The 22,544-nt window shown below is 41.2% G+C and overlaps 2 protein-coding genes across 10 annotated transcripts in view; one reads left to right on the top strand and one right to left on the bottom strand.

The window, feature by feature from the left end:
- Positions 1-19,359, top strand: part of alg1 (ALG1 chitobiosyldiphosphodolichol beta-mannosyltransferase) — a 28,319-nt gene extending 8,960 nt beyond the window's left edge. The window contains exons 6-13 of one of the 2 annotated variants that reach the window (XM_078239964.1): positions 7,258-7,368; positions 7,637-7,758; positions 9,390-9,428; positions 11,809-11,868; positions 12,072-12,182; positions 12,604-12,718; positions 13,380-13,455; positions 15,760-19,359. In XM_078239964.1, the coding sequence (XP_078096090.1) occupies positions 7,258-7,368; positions 7,637-7,758; positions 9,390-9,428; positions 11,809-11,868; positions 12,072-12,182; positions 12,604-12,718; positions 13,380-13,455; positions 15,760-15,894 (769 nt within the window). In that variant the 3' untranslated portion in view covers positions 15,895-19,359. The remainder of the gene's footprint in view (positions 1-7,257; positions 7,369-7,636; positions 7,759-9,389; positions 9,429-11,808; positions 11,869-12,071; positions 12,183-12,603; positions 12,719-13,379; positions 13,456-15,759) is intronic. The other variant, XM_078239966.1, reaches the window with a different exon arrangement.
- Positions 19,360-19,487: 128 nt separating this feature from the next.
- Positions 19,488-22,544, bottom strand: part of eef2kmt (eukaryotic elongation factor 2 lysine methyltransferase) — a 35,913-nt gene continuing 32,856 nt past the window's right edge. For all 8 annotated transcript variants that reach the window (XM_078239967.1, XM_078239971.1, XM_078239972.1 and 5 more), the window contains one exon: positions 19,488-19,644. In XM_078239967.1, coding sequence (XP_078096093.1) covers positions 19,532-19,644 — 113 coding nt within the window. In that variant the 3' untranslated portion in view covers positions 19,488-19,531. The remainder of the gene's footprint in view (positions 19,645-22,544) is intronic.

The following is a 22,544-nucleotide window of genomic DNA, read 5'->3' as shown; positions in this document are numbered from 1 at the left end:
CGTGGCTTACCACTGGTAGGTCGCCCCCCCAACCCCCCCCCCGCCAAACAGTATCCAAAGCGGTATATTTGTTGCCGAGGGGAATGACCACAGGGGATCCCTGCACTGACTGCTTCCTCCCAGCCCCTCTCTCTGTCACCCATCTATCTTCATTCTTCGGAGTAACTACATCCCTGAAGCTTCTATCTATGACCACCTCTGCCGCCCGAATGATCCGAAGTTGCTCCAGCTCCAGATCCCTAACATGGTCTTCAAGGAGCTGGAATTGGATGCACTTCCTGCAGGTGTACTCAGCTGGGACACTACTGGTGTCCCTCACCTCAAACATCCCACAGGAGATTGTATTGAGAATTTTCCATATCCTCTTGCCTTTAATTTGGAGAACTTGATTGAAAATTTAAACACATTAACATGTTCTCTTTACTGGTGATGAAGATTTTTATGCTTTCTGGAAAGAGGGTAAATGTGATTTTGTATGCCTTACAAATTCCTCTTATTACTGAACAATGAAATATTAGTATTAACAGAATGTGCCTTAATCCAATGCAGCATCCTTTCTGTATCGTTCATTTATGAATGTAGGATTACACTGGATATATGTTATAGACAGTAAGGAGTCTAACAACACCAGGTTAAAGTCCAACAGGTTTATTTGGTAGCAAACGCCACTAGCTTTCGGAGTGCTGCTCCTTCGTCAGGTGAGTGTATATGTTATATATATGTTTTATATATATAACATATATGTTATAGAAACAGGCCATTAGCCCCTACCAGCCCTCAGTTTATGTTGCACTGAGATTGTTTCTCATCTTTCCTCATTAGAATCTACCATTAAAACCCAATATTCTTCCCTCACTTATCTGTTTGTCTCGCTTTCCCTTAAATGCATCTATACTACACCAACTCCCTATGCTAACATCCTCACTGTTTCAGTAGAGATGATTCTTCTTAATTCCCTATTGGATTTCTTGGTGATTATTTTATTAATGAGCTCAAGTTATACTCTTCCCCAGAAGAGGAAACATTCTCTCTGTACCTACTCAAAAAACTTTCCGTAATTTTAAGTCCCTCTATTAGATCATCCGTTTTTCAAGAGAAAAGATATCCAGCCTCCTTTTCGACATGCGTAGTTTTGTATTTATTGGGTGTTACCTTTGCAAATCGTCTTGTAATTGCTTCAGTTTCTAGATCTCTCTGCAGCTTCTATGTCTTTGTGGCACTCCACTAGTCACACTCTGCCAGCTTGAAAACACCATTTATCCCTACGCTGCTTCCTGTCAGTTAACCAGTTCTCAGTCTATGCTAACTCCATCTCCTCTTATCTTATCTGTGACACCTTACCAAATGCCTTTTTGGAAATCCAGATATACCACATCTGCTGGTTGCCCTGTATCTACCCATCTAGCTACATCCTCAAAAAACTAATACATTTTGTTGCACCACAGCTGGTATTATTGTTGAAGAAGCCAGACCCCTGAGCAAAGTCAGTCTCGCTGACCATAAGCACGTAGAATTCAGTACACCTTTTGAATGTAAAAAGTTAAGCTTATTAAAAAAAGAACTTTAGCACACAACATAAAAAGTTAGACTTAAAACAATCTTACAATACAAGCCCCCAAAAAACATGCTTGTTCAAAAGTACACAGACTACCTTTGTGGCAACAACCTCTTGTAGATTCTTAACTATAAAAAATTCAGTAAATATTACCCAAGGCGAGGAATTGTCACTTTAATAGGCCTCTCAAATTGCCACTCTACTGTGGAATTCCCAAAGGAGGTTCAGAAAAAACCTGCTTCCAAAAACAAACATTCTCCCAGATTCACACTTGGGTGCCTGCCTCCAATTCAAAATTTTCATGGTTTCAGCATCCCACACGAAGGAAATGGTCTCCAGGGCTTTCTCCCAAAGCAACTAAATTCAATTAAACATCCCTTTCCTGAAAATCTTTTCCCTACTTTCATCTCCAATTCTATTGTCCTTAAACACCTCTTTGAACTCAACTTTTCCAAATAGAAACATCTTTAATGTTTCTATTCTTCCTCTACTTGTGGATCAATAAAGCTTAATACACCTTCCCCCTGTTCATTCATGGAACCCCTGTAAGATGCAAATGTTTCTTGTGAAATTCAACAGCCGAAAAAACAATTTCCGCACATAATTTATTTGCAACTCAAACCCACCATAATCTTTCATTACAAATGCACAAACTTAACACCTATAACTTTCATCTCTTGGACCTCAAAAACAACTTATCTCTAGTATCCTTCCCCCTGTTCAATTAACCCTGGTCTCTCACACGCATGGTTTTCTTAAGGTTTCCTTAAGAAATTTTAGCATTTTCCTGATGACAGATGGTATGTTTCCCCTCTCCCGCCACCAATGACATATGCTACCTTCAAATCTGCTGAGACCGGTCCAGAATTTCAGGCATTTTAGAAAATGATAGCCAGCAATCCACTATCTCTGTCGTTACCCTTTTTTGAACCCTTGGATGTAGGCCATCAGGTCTTTGAGTTTGTCCGAATTTAGTTGAAAAATAAGAATTAATATCAGAATATTGGAGAAATTTATTTCCTCACTCTTGCATTAACTTACCCTCTATTTCTGGTGTATAATTTGTGTCTTCTACTGCGAAAATAGACAAAATATTTTTCAATGTCTCTGCCATTTCCTCATCACACACAATTCTCCTATCTCTGCTTCTAAGGGGCCAACATTTAGTTACACTTCTATTTAATACTGTCAGGGTCCCAGATCAGATCCCAAGGTATATTATGAAGCCAGACTAGACCTGAATAATTTTTCTATTTTGGCATAATTGTGAGGAAAGAATGCTTCACTCCAGGAGTAATTTCACTGCAAATCAGGGATCATTTATCAAAACGAGCTTTATTCATAACATAGCTTAAGCATAACTAACACAATGGAGCAGTTTAACTCAACCATCAAATAATCTTTAAACGTGAATAGAAACAACTTCCCATAGACTTAAACCCACTCTAAATATAGTTATCAAACCCAGGCATACTTGCTAGGAAGTCCTGAAGCTGTTGGAGAGATTTTAGCCTTTAAACAGCTCCTGCCATCAACTTTGAAATGAAAGAAAAACTGTTACTGTACTATAAAACTAGCTCCTCCCACTTCTAGTATCACATGACTAAATGACCCTGTGTACCCAAATTCACCTTAATCAAAAGAAAGCACCGCAGGGGCCTTTTCCCAATTATAAACAAAAGCCCATTAACTAAATAAACACCACATGGCTAAAATGAGTAATCATCCTGCTTTCCAGCATCTGCTGCATTCCAGCCAGACAAACCAGCTGCCTATATAAAAAAAGACTCAACTTTAAATCATTCTTCTGAAGCATTAAGTGTATAAATAGCATAGCATCATCACAATATATTATAAAAGCTCTTATAATCAGTTTAACTCAGCATCTTGCTCTCACCATATGTCCATCCTTGTCCTGCTGCAATGTTCCAGTGAAGCCCAACAAAACTGGAGGAACAGCATCTCATCTTCCGATTAGGCACATTAAGCTTTCTGGACTCATCAGCTTTAGATTGTGACCTTTCTCCTCCATCTTGACTCCCTTTTTGTTATTTGATTCCTTGGTTTGACGCAATACAAATTCACCCCCCCCCCCTCCCTCCTCCACCCCATGGCCATCTGTCTTGTTTTGTTTTCACTGAGCACTGTCCTTTGTTCTCCTATTAACACATTGCTATCTTACCCTTATACCACTATAAACACCTTTAGTCCTTAATGCTACCATTTCTTGTGTTCATGACATTTTTATCAATCTCTCCTTTAGCTCCAACCCATCGCTGACCTATTCTGCCCTACTCCCTCAATCCCCCCCTCCAACTATCTAATCCATCACATTCCTACCCTTGGCCAGTTCTATAGAAGACTCATACAGACTCAAAACAATAACTGTTTCTCTCTCCACAGATGCTGCCAGACCTGCTGAGTATTTTCTGTTTTTATTCCTTTCCTTTTTGCTTGTTCCCAGCCTTGGTCATTCTCCAGCCATATCTCTAATTGCAGTCACATCATACCCATTTATATCAATTATATAATTTGTCTACCTTATTGCAAATGCTTCATGCATTGAAATACAGTTGTCTTAATGTTTTTTCACATATATGGATGTTTGTACTATGGTCCTATTTGCGCATTTGCTCTGCTTTCCAGTTTTGCTTTCGTTTGTATCTTTGTTTCCCTCTCCTGTGTCTCTCCACTCAGGTTCCATCCCCCTGCCACTCTAGATTAAATGCTCCCCATGGCACTAGGAAATACTTATTATTTTGTAAATTGAGTTTGTGTCTTTATATGCCCTGTTTGTGAACAGAACTCCCACTCACCTGATGAAGGAGCAGCGCTCCGAAAGCTTGTGGCTTGTGCTACCAAATAAACCTGTTGGACTTGAACCTGGTGTTGTGAGACTTCTTACTAGGAAATACCCCAGAGAGGATATTGGTCCTGGTCCTTCTGGGATGCAACCCATCCAACTTGTGCAGGTCCCATCTTCCCTAGAACAAATCCAAATCCCCCTCTCCCGCACCATCTCTCCAGCCATGTATTCATCTGGTCTATTCGCCTATTCCTAAGATTACTACCTTTGTGATCCTGCTTTCTAATTTATTTCCACCTCATCCCACTTCTAAGCTACATCGTTGGTACTGATACAGACCATGACCACTGGCTATTCACCCTCTCCCTTCAGAATGTCCTGCAGCCACTCAGTGAGTGAGATGAAAATCATTTTCTCTGAGACTTGTGAACCTTCGAAGCTCTCTTCCTCAAAGTGTGGTGGAAACAGAGTCTTGAATGTTCTTAAGGCAAAACTGGACAGATTCGTGATAAGCAAGGGGATGAAAACTTATCAGGGGTAGGCAGGAATGTAGAGTTGAGATACAATCAGATTGAATGGTGTATTCGGTTTGAGAGGTGAGTGGCCTACTCCTAATTCATTCATTTGTGTGCAAGTACAGCTAGCCTTTCTAATCCTCCCTCTTCAATTTTTAATCCAACCAGTACCTGAGCTACCATTCATTCCCTTCCATTTGGCCAGCACCTTTCCTGGTGAAGGCAGATGCAAAGTGCTAATTTAGTATCTCAGCCACACACTATGCCTCCATGCAGAAAGCTCTTAATGGGTCTCTCAACAACCTTAATCTTCCTCCTAGCAGCTTCTTTCTATTCATATGCCCATAGAAGACCTCTTATGTTTCTCAAAGTCTCTCATTCTCTCTTTGCAACTCCAACATTTTTACCTTCCCTCTGTTTATCCTGGTTCTTGTTTGTATTATCAAACTAGCAAGTGTTTTACTGCCACATCTTACTCTTTTGTCATCCAGGGAGCTCTGGATTTATTTGTCCTACCTTTCACCCTTGTGGGAATGTACCTTGACTGTAGCCAGGCTTGCTCTTCTCTAAATTCTTCTTCTTTTGTTCATTTATAATTTTGCCTGCCAATTTTGATTCTAATTTATTTGGGCCAGATCTTTTCTCACCCCATTGAGATCTCCCCCAATTTTTTTTCTTCATTCGTGGGACATGGGCATCGCTGGCTGGCCAGCATTTTTTGCCCATCCCTAGTTGCCCGAGGGCAGTTGAGAGTCAACCACATTGCTGTGGATCTGGAGTCACATGTAGGCCAGACCAGGTAAGGATGGCAGATTTCCTTCCCAAAGGACATTTGTGAACCAGATGGGTTTTTCCGAAAATCCACAATGGTTTTATGGTCATCAGTAGATTCTTAATTCCAGATATTTTATGTTGGATTTCTCCTTGTACTTTCTCATAGCCGACCTAAACCTTATGCTACCACTGTCCTGTATATCTTTACATACTGATCCAACTGGCTTACCTCTGTCCCTCCAGGAATGACTCCTTCCCTCATTGGACCAGAAACACATTGATCTAGAAAATTCTCCTCAACACATTTCATAAGCTCTTCCTCCTTCAGTTATCTAGACTATCCCAGTCTATATTAGGATAATTGAAGTCCTCCATTATAAGTACTTAATAGTTTCACACCTCTGTAATTTACTTGCAAACTTATTCCTCTCCCTCTTACCTGTGGGTTGTCTTTGAAATATATTCAGTAATGTAATACAACTCTAATGTTCCTTTATGTTAAACAAATAGAGTCTGCCCTTGGCCCTTGCAGGGTAAAATTCTTCTTAGTCAGTACTGCCATCTTTTTTGTTAACCTTGCATATCTTTCCGTAACGTTTTGTGTTCAGAATTTTGAGTACCCAGTCTTGCTGCTGTTTTGAGCCAGCTCTTCGTCTTCTTCACCATTACATCATGTTCCCACTTAACAAACTGCATCTGCAGTCGACCAACCTTTATCACATTTTCTTCACATATCTGCTTTATTGCATTTCCTCTACTGTGGTGTCAGCTACTGCTCAAGCTCAGAAGCTTGTGGTTCAAACCGCTGCAACTAATAATGCTTTCTGCCCATGTCTTCGTCCAGGAAATGAGAAATTAGATTATTAACTGACTTAACAGAAATAAACCTGAAAATTGAATAAATGAACACTCACCAGCTGCTCACCAATCAGTTGCTTGCAACAGCTAAGCAGTGGTGTTGGTTACATCTCATGGCTTTGGCTCCTTATGATATTGTTGCTGGACTAGTAATCTAAAGATCCAGCACAAGCTCTGAGGACCTGGGTTCGAATCCCACCATGGCAGGTAGTAAAACTTGAATTTAATAAAATTCTGAAATTAAAAAGTCTGATGAATGTGAAACCGTTGGCGATCATCTGCCATTCTTACCTGGTCCTGCCTACATGTGATACAGCTCCACCGCAATGTGATTAACTCTCAAATGGAGGGCAGTTAGAGATGGGCAATAACTGCCGGCCCAGACAGTGAATAAATAAAACAAAAAGCTTAACAGCTAGCTTATCTTATTCCTTCAAAACATACTATTTATTTGTCCTAGTTTGTTTGCAAGATTTGTGCATACATTCCACTCAAACCTGCCTCCACTCTTTTTGATTGTTGACCTTGTGTTTTTACCTGGTGCTCCTTGTGCACTATGGACTGTTTGCATTTTAGTTTGTTATTTCCAAGTTAATTACAGATGTATCCTTATCTCCTGTAGTTCTTTTGAGAAAAGCATAGTTTGTCTAATTTATTATATGATTTTTAGCTCACTGGTGATTGTCCTCATGTTATTCATGAGTTTAATATGTTGAATAGATTATGATTAAAAATCTTTTCCATCACAGGGCAATCACACTATACGACTGTCCTTCTCCCATTTTTAAAGAAACACCTCTAAAATTGCAACATAAACTGTTTAAGAAGCTTGCAAATGATTTTGTCCCATTTAAAGCAAGGTATGCTTTATATTTTTGCTATAAAATGTTTAAATAGTATAACTGTAAACTTTGTGGCAAAACAGCTTTTGTATTAAATTTTATTTCAAAAGTGTTGAAACCAAATGCACAAACTTCCTCTGATGTCACTGCCATTTTCTAAACTAATTTTACAGGAAGTAAAGCTATTTGATGATGCATACAACTAATTGTATAATATTTTCCTGATGGAGATGAATGTGTGGTTTGATATCGATGGTAAATAATGCATTCTTTGTTTTGGAATTAGGAGCGAGTTTGTGCCTTCTGATTTTGAACGGACAGCCTTTACAGAACTGAATATTAGTACTGGCAATGTCACCCCTATCGAAGGAAGGCCTGCATTGCTACTTAGCAGCACCAGCTGGACAGGTAAATCAGATTGTTTCTTTAAACAGCCAATGTTTCTCATTTCTGTACTCGTTAGCTTATGTAACTGTACTGACATTAATATGGAAGTAATACAGGAAAGGTTGGTGAAAAGCTTCATCTGCCACATAGCTGCCCACTCCACTAACTTGTCCATGTCCTTCTGGATTTTTACGCTGTCCCCTTCGGTTTACAATGCAGTTTTGCATCATCAGTAAACTTTGACATTTTCCTCTGTGCAACAAAATCTAGATCTAACCTGTGTTAAATTTTATCAATATTTATGAATTTACAAGGTATCTGATCACTAAATGTTGTCTATGAGCTCTGCAGACATCTTTTGAGATAAAAAGAAAGGCGTAGTGCGCATGTTAATGTTTTGCTTTTGTAATGATCTCGCTGAGGCCAGTTTTTCCCCACCAGTCACCCATTTATTGACAGTGATAGTCGAGAGCCGTCCAACGACTACAGAGTGCTGCAGATTGCTCCTGTTCTATTGACTGCCGGCCTGAGTGAAGCCCGCTGGTTTTAAACCATCACCATCCCCCCACCCCAAACTGCTCCTTCCCTGTTGATTGAGCCTCCACTCGCATGATTCGGAGCTCATACTCAACTAGGCCCATCAGGAGATTTACTGATAATCTCCCATGGCCATCATAACATCCCTTCCCGCTCAAGTCCAGTTTGCTAGTTGTTGTGTAAATATTCTGGGCTTGGTGGTTCAGAGACTAAAATAAGAGCAAGCAAAAAGCTGGAAAAGCTCAGATCAATCAGCATCTGTGGAGAGAAATAGAATCAATGTTTCAGGTTAATGATCTATCATCAGAGCAGAAGGAAGAAATGGAGAAGTTTCTAAGCCTGCGGAATGGGGCTGTGCAGAGGTGCAGGAAAACTAGAGGGAATCTCTGTGATAGGGTGGGAGGTAGGGAAGATTAAATAACAAGATTTCATGGTTTAAAGTTTATTTATTAGTCACAAGTAAGGTTTACACTGCAATGAAATTACTGTTGAAATTCCCCTCGTCGCCACACTCCAGCGCCTGTTTGGGTCAATGCACCTAACTAGCACGTCTTTCAGACTGTGGGAGGAAACTGGAGCACCTCAAGGAAACCCATACAGACACAGGGAGAACGTGCACACTCCGCACAGTCACCCAAGCCGGGAATTGAACCCGGTCCCTGGCACTGTAAGGCAGCAGGCGGCACGGTAGCGCAGTGGTTAGCACTGCTGCTTCACAGCTCCAGGGTCCCGGGTTCGATGCTCGGGTCACTGTCTGTGTGGAGTTTGCACATTCTCCTCGTGTCTGCGTGGGTTTCCTCCGGGTGATCCGGTTTCCTCCCACAGTCCAAAGATGTGCGGGTTAGGTTGATTGGCCAGGTTAAAAATTGCCCCTTAGAATCCTAAGATGTGTAGGTTAGAGGGATTAGCGGGTAAAATATGTGGGGGTAGGGCCTGGGTGGGATTGTGGTCGGTGCAGACTCGATGGGCCGAATGGCCTCCTTCTGCACTGTAGGGTTTCTATGATTCTATGAGCAGTGCTAACCACTGTGTCACCATGATATGAATTAAACGATGATCAGGAAGACTGCACCTTGAATTCAACCATTAATAAAATACTCCTCTTTGATTTTCAGAGGATGAAGATTTCTCCATTTTGTTGAAAGCCTTGGAAGGTAAGTTCCTGTCAATTTGTATTTCTTGTGGTCAAAGTGTGCAGCACCTTTTTATCCTTTCCTTAAAGAAGTCTGTGAATAATACATGCGCGCAAACATTAATTGGAAAATTGATTCACTGCTACAATAAAATTAGTAGCTAAACTGTTTCTTTCCTATGTATATATTGACAGACATTTCAAACCGTGGGAAACTTAGTCCAAAATCATTTCTATCTAAAAAATGGAATTAAAATTAATTGGTTTTCAATTTTCAATATATTGTGGGTACAATTATGGTAGGATTCTGCAATATTTCAATGGTTTTGAAGGCTCCTTCAGCTGTGAAATTTGGATTTCCTTTTTAGTTCTTGTCAGGTTGTGCATTCTGAAGTTAATTTGGAATGATAAATCTTTGGAGTATAGCATGAATAAAATAGGAATAGTGGAAAATGTGCTTACTGTTAGAAACTGATTTGGTAAATGTTGCCATAGCTCAGTGGGCAGAATTTTAGGTATGTAAGCAAGAGTATAGCCAACCTGGGCAACAAGCCTATTAACATCAACATTATTGCCAGTCAATTCTTCTGGAACTGAAAGTTAACTGTTACAGCTATGGAATTTAATTCTTTCAGCTTTTAATTGGTTTCATTAAAAATATTATAATTTAATTTTATAACTTGTCACTTGTCATTTTTCCCCTCTGGATCTAAACTCTCTCTTTCTTGTTTCTAATTTAACGTTTCTGAATCATGGAATCCCTACAGTGCAGAAGGTGGCCATTTGGCCCATCGAGTCTGCACCGACCACAGTCCCACCCAGGCCCTATTCCCATAACCCCACATATTTACCCTGCTAGTCCCCCTGACACTAAGGGTCAATTTAGCATGGCCAATCAACCTAGCCCAGAAACCGGAGCACCTGGAGGAAACCCACGCAGGCATGGGGAGAATGTGCACAGACAGTGACCCGAGGCCAGAATTGAATCCGAGTCCCTGGCGTTGTGAGGCAGCAGTGCTAACCACTGTGCCACCATGCCACTCTGCTCTAAGTTACACATCCTCCTCAGTCCTTGTGCTGTGAAGTTCAGAATCCTTCAACCCAATTGGTCAAGGAGCTACACAGTTGCCTTTTCTATTTATCCAATCACTGCTTGGGGGGAGCGGGGGGGGGGGAAGACAGAGTTTAGGGAGCAAAATGTAGAGGAGCCTCCTCCTCTTCCTGATATGTGGCAATGTCTCCAGCTCAGACTTCAGCTCCGAGCTGCGGACACTGCAGATAATCCCACAGGTTACAGTTACGGTTTACCACCTGCTTTGCTCTTACTGTCTATATTGTTATTTAGTTACACTTATTGTTGAATTGATCATTTTAGTGCTATAGATGCTGTTGTTTATCTAGTTTATTGGTTTTAATAACGTTAAGAGCAGGGTTTGACACACCTCAGTTTAAAGAACAAGAATGCAATGACTGATTGCCCTGGGCAGCAGGATGCTCCCCTGTAGATTCTGCAATAATAGCAACTCAGACCGACTGAGTGAAAAATGTTCAACGTGAGAAATTCAACAAATCTCTATAGTTATAATTGTCATATAACAGTTATAGAGCAAATTCACAATTCAACAAACCAGGGAAAAGAGCTGTATTCCAGAGGTGAGGGGATTGTTGGGTTGAGGGGGGGGGGGGGGAAGGAAGTGGGGGGGGGGGGGGGGTCGGGGGGGGGGGACAACAGATCAGGGAAGGGTTGGGGGGGTCAGAGAGACAGGGGAGTGCAAGGAGGGAATGGGGGGAGGTGTGGACAGGGGACCGGTGCAGGGAGAGGTTGGGAGGGGTCAGAGAGGATCATGGAAAGGACGTTGGGAACAGGAGGGCAGGGAGAGGATGGGACATTTGGGGGGGGGGGGGGGCACTTGAAGGGGTGTGTGGTGGGTCGGGGAATAGATGGGGGGGGATCGGGGATGGGATGACAGATCTGGGAGAGGTAGGGAGGTCAGAGGGGATGGGGGTGGGGGGAATGAAGGGCTATGTAGATGGGGGCGTCAGGAGGGGTCATGAGGATCAGGGAGGACTAGAGGACACAGCCTCAAAATAAGGGGGAGTCAGTGGAATTCTCTGCCCATTGAAGCAGTGGAGGCTACCTCGTTAAATATGTTTAAGTCACAGGTAGATAGATTTCTGATCAATAAAGGGTTATGGGGAGCGGGCGGGTAAGTGGAACTAAACCACTATCAGATCAGCCATGATCTTATGGAATGGCGGGGCAGGCTAGATGGCCTACTCCTGCTGCTATTTCTTATGTTCTAATGGGTGTCAGGGCGGTGAGCTGTTGAAAGACTCTGCTTTTGAAAGAGTGGAACTGATTTGAAATAAATGCAATTGATGTAATTGTATTCTTTTGACAGAGTATGAAGGCTTCATAACCAGTGGTATAACATTACCCTCCCTTGTTTGTGCCATTACAGGTAAATTTCTATACAAAATGTATCTATTTCTTTCCGCTGACACTGCCTTTTCCCACTCGTCATCTCGACTGCATCCTGTCCCACCCACCAACTCACCTTCCCATTCCTTCTCTTCCCCCAAACCTTTACATTTTCTGCTCCCCTCTCCTTCAGTTTCATTGAATGTGACTTTTATGTTTAAAATTATTTTCCTTGTTTTCCAGGGAAAGGCCCACTACAGGACTTCTATAATCGCCTCATTAACAAAATGAATTTCAAATATGTTCGTATTTGCACTTTGTGGCTTGAAGCTGAAGATTATCCAGTGCTGCTGGGTAAAATGACTCCGATAATTAAATAGCAGTGTTGTGTTGTTTATGTTACATTGCCAATAATTTTAATCAATGCTTGCTTTGACTTGATTATTCAAATTAATGTTTTACACATTGTCGATCTCAGTTCCATGTATTATGCATTGATTTACTGTCTGGGCAACATAGTTGTGCTTAATGAGTTTGAATATTTAGTTGTAAGATTAAAATTCTCCAGTTACAGAATCTGTTGTATCCAGACAAAGTTGGAAATTTGTTTAACTACAGGCCCCTGCAACAATGTCACTAAAATCAGTAAGGATTTAAAATTCCCAAAGATGATTCAAAGATGCATTTCACTAAAATCTGTTTCACTGAAACGCTCAGGTCCACAGTGAATTCAAACATTTTTTTTTCACAGCTTACATTTTATGATGATTTTCAGGTTCTGGTGATCTAGGAGTTTGTCTTCATAAATCGACCAGTGGGCTGGACTTGCCCATGAAAGTGGTGGACATGTTTGGTTGCTGTTTGCCTGTATGTGCAATCGATTTTCAGTGGTAAGTTTTTTTTATTTGGTCGTGGAATGTGTGTGTCGCTGGCTGGGCCAGCATTTATTGCCTAATTCCCCTGGACTGAGTGTCTTGCTGGCAATTTCAAAGGGCATTTAAGAGTCACATGTAGGCCAGACCAGGTAAGGATGGCAGATTTCCTTCCCTAAAGGACATTAGTGAACCAGATGGGTTTTTGCAACAATCAACAATGGTTTTGTGACCATTGTTAGACTTTTAATTCCAGATTTTATTGAATTTCACCATCTTCCAAGTTGGGATTTGAACCCGGATCCCCAAAGCATTACCCTGGGTCTCTGGATTTCTATGCCAATGCTGCCCCTATACTACCATTTTGCCAATTGTTACCTTTTGATTTTTTTCTTTAACCTTCACCTCTATTGGTTCCGGTTGGAAGCACTTTCACCATAAGGGTATTGCTTGTTAGCATTACTTTTATTATACATTCAGTAAATCCTGTTAACTGATTTCCTTCCTTTTAATTTGGGGCTTGCCAAAGCTGTCAACATCTTTTGTTTTTGTTTTGAGAGAGACATTCATGAATATAATAAAATTGTCATCCTTTCCCATTCTTCACCCCCTCCCCACCTTCCCCCAACCTTTTCTGGTCATTGGGGTAAATTGTAACTATTTTCCTTCCATTTTACAGTTTGCACGAACTTGTGAAACATGAAGAAAATGGCTTAATATTTAAAAGCTCGCATGACCTGGCAGGGCAACTGAAGGTAAAGGACTGTGCTGAAAGATATAGTGAACATTTTCATCTTTAAAAACTATCCTTCTCGTTCCATCATCTGTTCAGCAGTTTTTTTCATACTTGTTGAATGTTAGGTTTTGCTACATCCCATTATTGAATATGTCTGAGAGTCAGTGTCAGAATCACTTATTGAAATCAAGCATATTAGACATACAACTAACCTGTGTCCACAAACCCCGGACAGACTCTCTTCCACCTTCTTCCGTCAGATACAAAAGTCTGAGGACACGTACCAACCAACTCAAGAACAGCTTCTTCCCTGCTGCCATCAGACTTTTGAATGGACCTATCTCGCATTAAGTTGATCTTTCTCTACACCCTAGCTATGACTGTAACACTACATTCTGCACCCTCTCCTTTCCTTCTTTATGAACGGTATGCTTTGTATGGTGCGCAAGAAACAATACTTTTCACTATATCCCAATACGTGTGACAATAAATCAAATCAAACCTTGTAGGTAGACAATTGGATGAAACCATGCACATCTTGAGCTTTATCTCTGGTGTCTTCAGTTCACAGAGCCTGCAGGTTATTAGGGTACAGTAACTTTGATACCTCTTCCATAACGCACCCATTTTGGGGATATAATTACAGCATTGTTTTCTATCTGAAATATTGTCCAGTCCACAAAGTCCATAATCTGTCTGGTTGCAATACCTGAGGTACCTTCTCATTTTGTGTGTAATTCACATCGTAAGGAAGATTGTGGCATGCTGGTAATGTAATGGGGCGGCACAGTGGTTAGCACTGCTGCCTCACAGGGACCTGGGTTCGATTCCTGGCTTGGGTCACTGTCTGTGTGGAGTTTGTACATTCTCCCTGTCTCTACGTGGGTTTCCTCTCAGTCTCAAAAGACATGCTGGTTAGGTGCATTGACCCGAACAGGCACCGGAGTGTGGCGACTAGCGGGAATTTCACAGTAACTTTATTGCAATGTTAGTGTAAACCTTACTTGTGACTAAATAAATAAAGTCACTGAACTCGTAATCCAGAGGCCCAGGATAATGTCCAGTAAACATGGATTCAGATTAATCATGCCAGCTGATGAATCTGTAATGTAAAGCTAGTTTCAGTAATGGTGATGTGTATATGAACTTTCAAAAGGCGTTTCATAAAATCCGAAATAATGAGACAAATTGAAGGCCATTGGGATTAAATAGAGTGTGTGGCAGAATGGAAACAAAATTAGTTCAGAAATTGGATAATGGTAAAAGGTTGCTCATTAAACAAGAAGAAAATCTGCTCCCACTGCAATTGGTATCTTTTTGATGTTTGACTCTGGACTTGGGCAAAGTTTTCAGCTGACAGGTAGCTTGGAATTGCAGCAAGGTCAGTCGTGGACAAAATTGAATGCAGTGAAGTATGAAGTGAAATTGAGAACCAAGATAAACTAAATGGAATAATGTTAAAGCAGATGCAGTAACTGAGATATGGAGTTTACATAGACAATTTGATGTGTTTTTAAAGCATCTTTGGGTTTATAAACTGGAAAGTAAATCACTTGTTAGTCACCAGCTAGAGTATTGTGTCTAATTCTGGGCGCATCACATCTGGGAAAGAAATGGAGGATATTTATTGGAATGGTACCAGGAAAACTGCCTTCTGTTTTGTAGTGAGACTGGAAAAGCTGAGATTTTTCTGCAGAGAAGGCTCAAGTTAATGGGGAGAACAAGTTTGGCATGAAGGTCAGAGGACACCTTTAAATTACAGGAAAATTGGAAATAATGTCTTCAGAACAAGGTGCTTGATCTTAACTTCAGTATCTTATGGAAGCAGTAATTTTCAAAAATATTTATACCTGAAATGGAAAAATTAACAGTATGGAGAAATAATAGGGAAATAGGACTAATTAGATAACATTTTCCAAGCTCTGACACAGGCCTGATGGGCCGAATAGCCTCCAACTGTGAGGCCTCCGCCCAGAGCACAAATCCATGAATTACAAACGTTGATATTTTCTGCAACATAGTAACACCACACACAGCACAAACTTTATATTATTTTTCCATTTAAAGTTGGACATCTGGTATGTTCTTGGAAGACAGTTTTATGGATAGTTGATGTGCCAAGTGTACGTAGAAGAATTTCAGCAACAACAAACGGGAGCATTTACAACTGCAGTGGTTAGACTTTGTGATTGGACCCCTACTGGACATCAAGAATTCAAAGTATTTTATTGGGATCTGCACTGTTTTGTAAACACATAGTTTTGATATTTTAGTTATATATTTATATAGTCTATATTTAGCTAATACATTGTGTTCTCTTCAGCTTCTGTTTACAGACTTCAAGAATGAAAAAAGCACTCTCGGCATATTTAAAAGGAATCTAAAGGAATCTAAGATGGTTCAATGGGATGAGAATTGGGATGGAACAGTACTTCCACTTCTGGCAGCGAGTAACTGAAATTTGGGGCTGTTGTTTTGGAATGAGTTATCATTCCCAACCAAATCTGTTTGTTATTGTGAATATGACGGGATCATAAAATGCTGTGGACCAGAATCCAGTGTTCAGAATAAATCCAGAGTTTGTGCTATCACAGTATGAATGCTGGACATTCTCTCTGGATCAATAGAGTCGGAAGTTTACAGCATGGAAATGGCCTGTTCGGCCCAACTTGTCCATGCCGCCCTTTTTTTAAACCACTAAGCTAGTCCCAGTTGCCCGCATTTGGCCCATATCCCTCTATACCCATCTTACCAATGTAACTGTCTAAGTGCTTTTTAAAAGACAAAATTGTACCCGCCTCTACTACTAGCTCTGGCAGCTTGTTCCAGACTTGTCATCACCCTCTGAAAAAACTGCCCCCCTGGACCCTTTTGTATTTCTCACCTCTCCCTTAAACCTATGCCCTCTAGTTTTAGACTCCCCTACCTTTGGGAAAAGATATTGACTATCTAGCTGGTCTATGTCCCTCATTATTTTATAGACCTCTATAAGATCACCCCTCAGCCTCCTACGCTCCAGGGAAAAATGTCCCAGTCTATCCAAACCATCAAGTCCCGGTAGCATCCTAGTAAATCTTTTCTGCACTCTTTCTAGTTTAATAATATCCTTTCTATAATAGGATGAGCAGAACTGCACACAGTATTCCAATGTGGCCGTACCAATGTCTTGTACAACTTCTACAAGACATCCCAACTCCTGTATTGTGTTAAACACCAGCTAATTTCTGGATATTAAAAGTTGGTGTATGTGATCAGAAATTTAAAATTAATTCTTTGTCTTTGAAGCTGTGTAAAGATTGAAATGTGCATTTTGGGGAAATGTCTCTGTTTTAATTGATTGGACAGTTTAGTCAAACTCCTGATAAGTTTGAACAAATGTTCAAATGTCATAGTCACTTGCAAGGAGGCTCATTGATTCTATGTCAGCTCAACTCCTGTACCCCAGCACATTTATTTCCTTCAAATGCCCATCCAATTTCCTGTTAAAATCATTTATTGTTTCTGCTTCCACCATCCTTATGGGTAGCGAGTTCCAGGCCATTACCACTTGCTACATAAAAAGATTCTTCCTCACATTTCCTTTGCATCTCTTTCCCCAAATCTGACCTGTGTCTCCTAGTCCTTGTGCTATCAGCTAATCAGAAGTTCTTATATCCCAACTTATTATCTTCTAAAAATTCCCCATCCATGAAATCATTCTGGTAAATCTCTTCTACACCATCAAGGATCCTTGTTCTTTGAAGCATGATGAACAGAACTGGATGCACTCCTCCTTTTGTTCTGAAAGTCTCTATTTATGAAGCTCAAGCTCTCTTATCTCCTACCACTTTTCAACAATCTAAGCACATATGCTCCCCATGGCTCCTCTGTTCCCCAGGGCCTAATAAAAGTGGCCCTGGAAATATTGGATGCATTGGTTGTCATCTTCCAAAATTCTATAGACTCTATGGAGCAGTTCCTACAAGAGTGGCAAATGTAATCTACTCTTTAAAAAGGGAGGATTACAGATCATAGCCTGACATCAGCAGTGGGGGAGATGCTTGCATCTATTATAAAATGTGATAATGGAACATTTGAAAAGCATTAATGGGATTGGACAAAGCTAGCATAGGTTTATGAAAGGCAACTTATGCTTACACACACAAACTCCATTTGATTTGTTAACTAGTAGGATGAGGAGAACCAGAGGGTGTGATGTATTTGAACTTCCAGAAGGCTTTTGATAAGGTCCCTCAAGAGGTTGGTGGCTATAATTAAAGTATGGTATGGACCGAGAATTGGATGGCAGAAAAAAGTATTTTTCTGAGTGACAGGCAGTAACTAGTGGGTATCGCAAAGCCCCAACTGTTCACTCTACATAAATGACCCTGGATGAGGGAACTAAATGTGACATCTCCAAGTTTTCTGATACAAAACAGAATAGTTGTGAGGAGGCTTCAAGGTGATTTAGACAAGTTAATTGAGTGGGCAAACACCTGGAGTATTGTGTGCAGTTTTGGTCTTCCCACTGAAAAGGATATACTTGTCATAGAGGGAGTGTGGCAGAGGTTCACTAGGATGATGGCGGCATTGGTGGGACTGTCCTGCACCAATTGCTATCCAGAAAGACACCAGCAAAGCCTGATTATTAAAAAGAGCTAATATTATCAGCAAAGAACAGGCAGTGGAGCTGAACAGAGTGGCTGTTGCTTTGTCTTGAACAGAGTTATTGAACACCTGTGTGTCATGCTCCTGACACACACACATTACTGAGCATTCGTGACCAAAGATAGTGATTTATTAGTGCCTGTCCTGTGAGTACATGACTGAAGGCACATCTATATCAGCAGGCTCTCTATTAGAAGAAACACTAACAGTAATCCAGGACCAACTGCTGCAGAAGAAGCAACAAGATCCCAAGTCCAAGAATCAGACATCAGAATAAACCCCAGCAGGGAGTCTGATCTCACCATGCCACAGGTAGTATGTCCAAATCATGAGTTTGCATATTTTTTGTGAAGCCTTTTATACACAAAGTATTCAAAAGGTATCATGAAGTAGGTTAGAAACTTTGATAACTTTTGTAGTGGAGTTTTGATATGTTTATCGTAACTCTAAGGTGCAATAAAGGGGATTGTTGTATGATGAGAGTTTGTATCTTTGTCTGTAATCTGTTAACCACCGTATCAGAGGAAAGATTGTTTTGACTAGGCTGGTATTCACTAGAGTTTAGAATGATGAGAGGAGAGGCTCGAAGGGCTGAATAGCCTACTCCTGCTCCTATATTTCTATGGCCTGGAGAATCACCAGCCAATCACCTGCATCTTCCTTGTGATGTTTGGTTCGTTCGTTCTAAACCCCCAGCAACCCCCCCTCCTCACACTGAGCCCCTTTATATCTGTCACTGCTCGGTGGAGGAATTTACACCACAACAGTAAACTATCAACTGGAAACATTTATTTTGAACACAAAGATCAGCAAAACTGATATTTTAATAAAATATTTTGTAATTTGGACAGCACTGTGGCACAGTGGTTAACACTGCTGCCTCAGCACGTGGGACCCAGGTTTGATTTCCAGCTTGGGTCACTGTCTGCGGAGTCTACATGTTCTCCCCATGTCTGCGTGGGTTTCCTTCTACACAGTCTGAGACACGTGCTGGTTAGGTGCATTGACCCGAACAGGTGATGGATTGTGGCAACTAGGGGAATTTCTCAGTAATTTCGTTGCATGTTAATGTGAGCCTTACTTATGACAAATAAACTTTAGTGGTTTAGGTCACTGCTAAACTGCGGGCTGATGTCAAAGACCTATATCATTTATAAATAAGCACTAAACTTTTGATTTTCAGATTGGGAGTTGATGCCCATATGCACTATTGAAAAAGGTTAATGGCAGGAATTCCCCACACAATACCCCTATAAGCTCTGCAGCTGGAAACCAGGAATTTGAGAGCAGAAGTTGTTCCAGGTTGTGGCCAACTATGTGCCCCAAGAACAGAATATCTGTCACGCTGCGTGTTATTTTTCCACACTGTTGTGAAACTTGAAAAAGGAAACAATTGAGACATGGTTTACAAACATGACTCATTTAATTCTCACTTTTCTTGACAAATATCAAAGATGATGGGCAAACACTATTTTAAGAAGCTCTATTTCTGTGCACCTGTTGTAAGGAAATATCTTTCTGGTAGGGCCTGGAATCACCTGGTGTCCAATTCCAACTTTATCTGTTTAGAAAAGAAAAACAAATTCATTAATATGCTCTCCTCCCAAGGCAAAAAAAGCTTTATTTTTCTTTGACACCCCTCTTAGAAAATGTTAAACTCAATTTCCATTGTATATCCAATATACTGTCACTAGGCATCAGCCACACACTGAAAATAGCACAACCCATTTATAAAATCAGTATGGTTTGAGCAGTGAAAATCCTCAGTTTCTTCCTCTGTTCTCCATTTACACGGGCCAGATATAGCTGGAGTGAAGCATCCCACAGCATTGCACAGTTCCACTAATCCAGCACTGGAAAACATTTTGTGAATAACTTGCTCACAGCATGGCAAGGATAGCTGGGAATCTCAATGAATGGCAGTATCAACAGTCTACCTCCTCAACCGACGAGACTAAAAATAGGGAATATGGGGGTGAACGGGGAAGAACTTTCTACAGAGCAAACTAATTACCTGAAATACTGCCTGCAAGGATGTGGAGATGCCGGCATTGGACTGGGGAGGGCACAGTTGGTGTTGAGACTTCCAAGTTAAATTCCAACAGATTTCATAGAATCCTACAATGTAGGAGGCCGCCATTTGGCCCATCGAGTCTGCACCGATCACATTCCCACCCACGACCTATCCCCATAACCCTAGCTAGTCCCTCTGACACTAATGGACAGTTTAGCATAGCCAATCCATCTAACCAGCACATCTTTGGAGTGTGGGAGGAAACCTACACAGACACAGGGAGAATGTGCAAATTCTACACAGACAGTGACCCAAGCCGGGAATCGAACCCGGGTCCCTGGAGCTGTGAGGCAGCAGTGCTAACCACTGTGTCACCGTGCCGCTCCTTCAGCAGGAGACTGACTCACCTGAGGAAGGAGCAGCGCTCTGAAAGTTCATGATTCCAAATAAACCTGTTGGACTTTAACCTGTTGAGAGACTTCTTACTGCCTGCAAGGGCAGTGGAAGGAAAAGGAAATTGGATGGGGCACTTCAAGGAAATAAGCCTGTGGGGCTATAGGAACAGTGTGGACATGTCTGACATGACAGTAGTTGCATGACACAATGATAATGGGAGTGTTATTAATCCATGAAATCAATCTATCATATTTCTCTGCAGCAGACCCACACGACTTGAGAAAAATCCCAGTGGTGGTCAGAGCACTTAAGTGGATGTTTTATTTCCATTTCTGATCAAAAAAATCACTTGTCCAATTCTCAAGTATGCAACTACACAGATGTTTAAATCATCAACAATCACATGTCTTTCTTCTGACCATCTTCATACAAATTGAGGGAAATCACAAATTCTCCTCATCTCCATTTTAAACGGATGATCCCTTATTTTTAAACAGTGATTCCTAGTTCTAGATTCTCCAACAAGAGGAAACATCCTCATCACATCCATCCTGTCAATATCAGGATTTAAGGTTTGGTCAAGTCAGAATCCCTACATTGCAGAAGGAGGCCATTCAGCCCATCGAGCTGCACCAACAATCCTACTTCGGCCCCATCCCTGTCACCCAACATATTTATCCTGCTAGTCCCCCTGACACTAAGGGGCAATTTAGCATGGCCAATCAACCTAACTTGCACATCTTTGGAGTGCAGGAGGAAACTGGAGCACCCTGTACAACTGAAACATATGTAAATGGTCATTGAACTGGGAACAATTTAGCAAACCTCAGAAGGAACTTTGACTCCAGAACAAAAGGCATTGCTAACCCGCTTAGCATTACTAAATATTGGTATTTCTACTGTTTCACCTATTACTGAGCCCTATTATAATAAATAATTAACAAAGACCAAGGCAGAAGCTGAACCAATGAGATCAATGAATTGTGGCCACAATGGACAAAGTCACCCAGCAACTGATTAGATCACTATGGTCACTAGAAATCCTGCTGACATGAAGAAAGGCACCCTGCAGCATAAAAATCTGTCGGTTTTAAGCCAGGAAGGAGAAAGACAAGAGAATGTGAGAAGGAAGAAAGACTGCTGGTGTGCAGACAGATGCAGGAAGAGGAGTTTGGCTGGTCACTGGCTCCACAGAAGCTACTTCACAGACGGAAGCGGACTAGACAACTGATAGTGACTGCACCTAAGCAGTACGTTTGTCTATTTTACTCAATAAAGAACACAGAATGGATTTGCAACCAAATGTTTGTTTCTATGTAATTCTAGTGTTTAGGAACTGAAATGAGGAATTGAGCAGCCATACTTAGGGACATGGAGGTCTTTTGGCCCAGTGGAAGTGTTCCGACTGCTGGTCCAGAATCCAGGTTCGGGCCCAACAACAGGATTTGTCGGCCATGTAAGGAGTGTTCATCCAAGGCTCAGTTTGGGAATCCTTTCACCACTTCCCCATTATTCCCCAAAGCAAAAAGATATGCTAAAAAAGTGGAACATGTAATTCAGGAGACTTCACCATGTAAAAGGGTCCCCCGGAGGGGTACAGGAATTCTTCCCACACACAACCTCCCTACTTCTGTGATCAATTATTCCCTTGGAAACAGTGGGCACACCACTCATTACATCCTGCCAACGGCTATCCTTTATTACCTGTTAACTAGCCAACCTTCAATCCCTACCAATATGTTAACCCCACACTATGAGCTTTTACTTTCCAACCTTATAACCTTTGATGTGGCACCTTATCAAATGACCTCTGGAGATCTGAGTACAGCATTATCCACAGCACACATAACTCTTTCAAAAGAACTCCAATAAATTAGTTAAACACGATTTCCCTTTCACAAAACCATGTTAACTTTGCCTGATTATGTTACATTTTTCCAAGTACCAAGGAATTGGCACCCTCAGCAATGTGAATCTGATGAGGAGCTTTCATTCATTCTTAATGAAGCTCCCTCACCCATGATCCAGGAAGCTGGGCTGGATTCCTGAAG

Source organism: Mustelus asterias, chromosome 23 (assembly GCF_964213995.1).
Source record: "Mustelus asterias chromosome 23, sMusAst1.hap1.1, whole genome shotgun sequence".
NCBI classification, from domain to species: Eukaryota; Metazoa; Chordata; class Chondrichthyes; order Carcharhiniformes; family Triakidae; genus Mustelus; species Mustelus asterias.
This window is presented reverse-complemented; position numbering and strand designations above follow the sequence as displayed.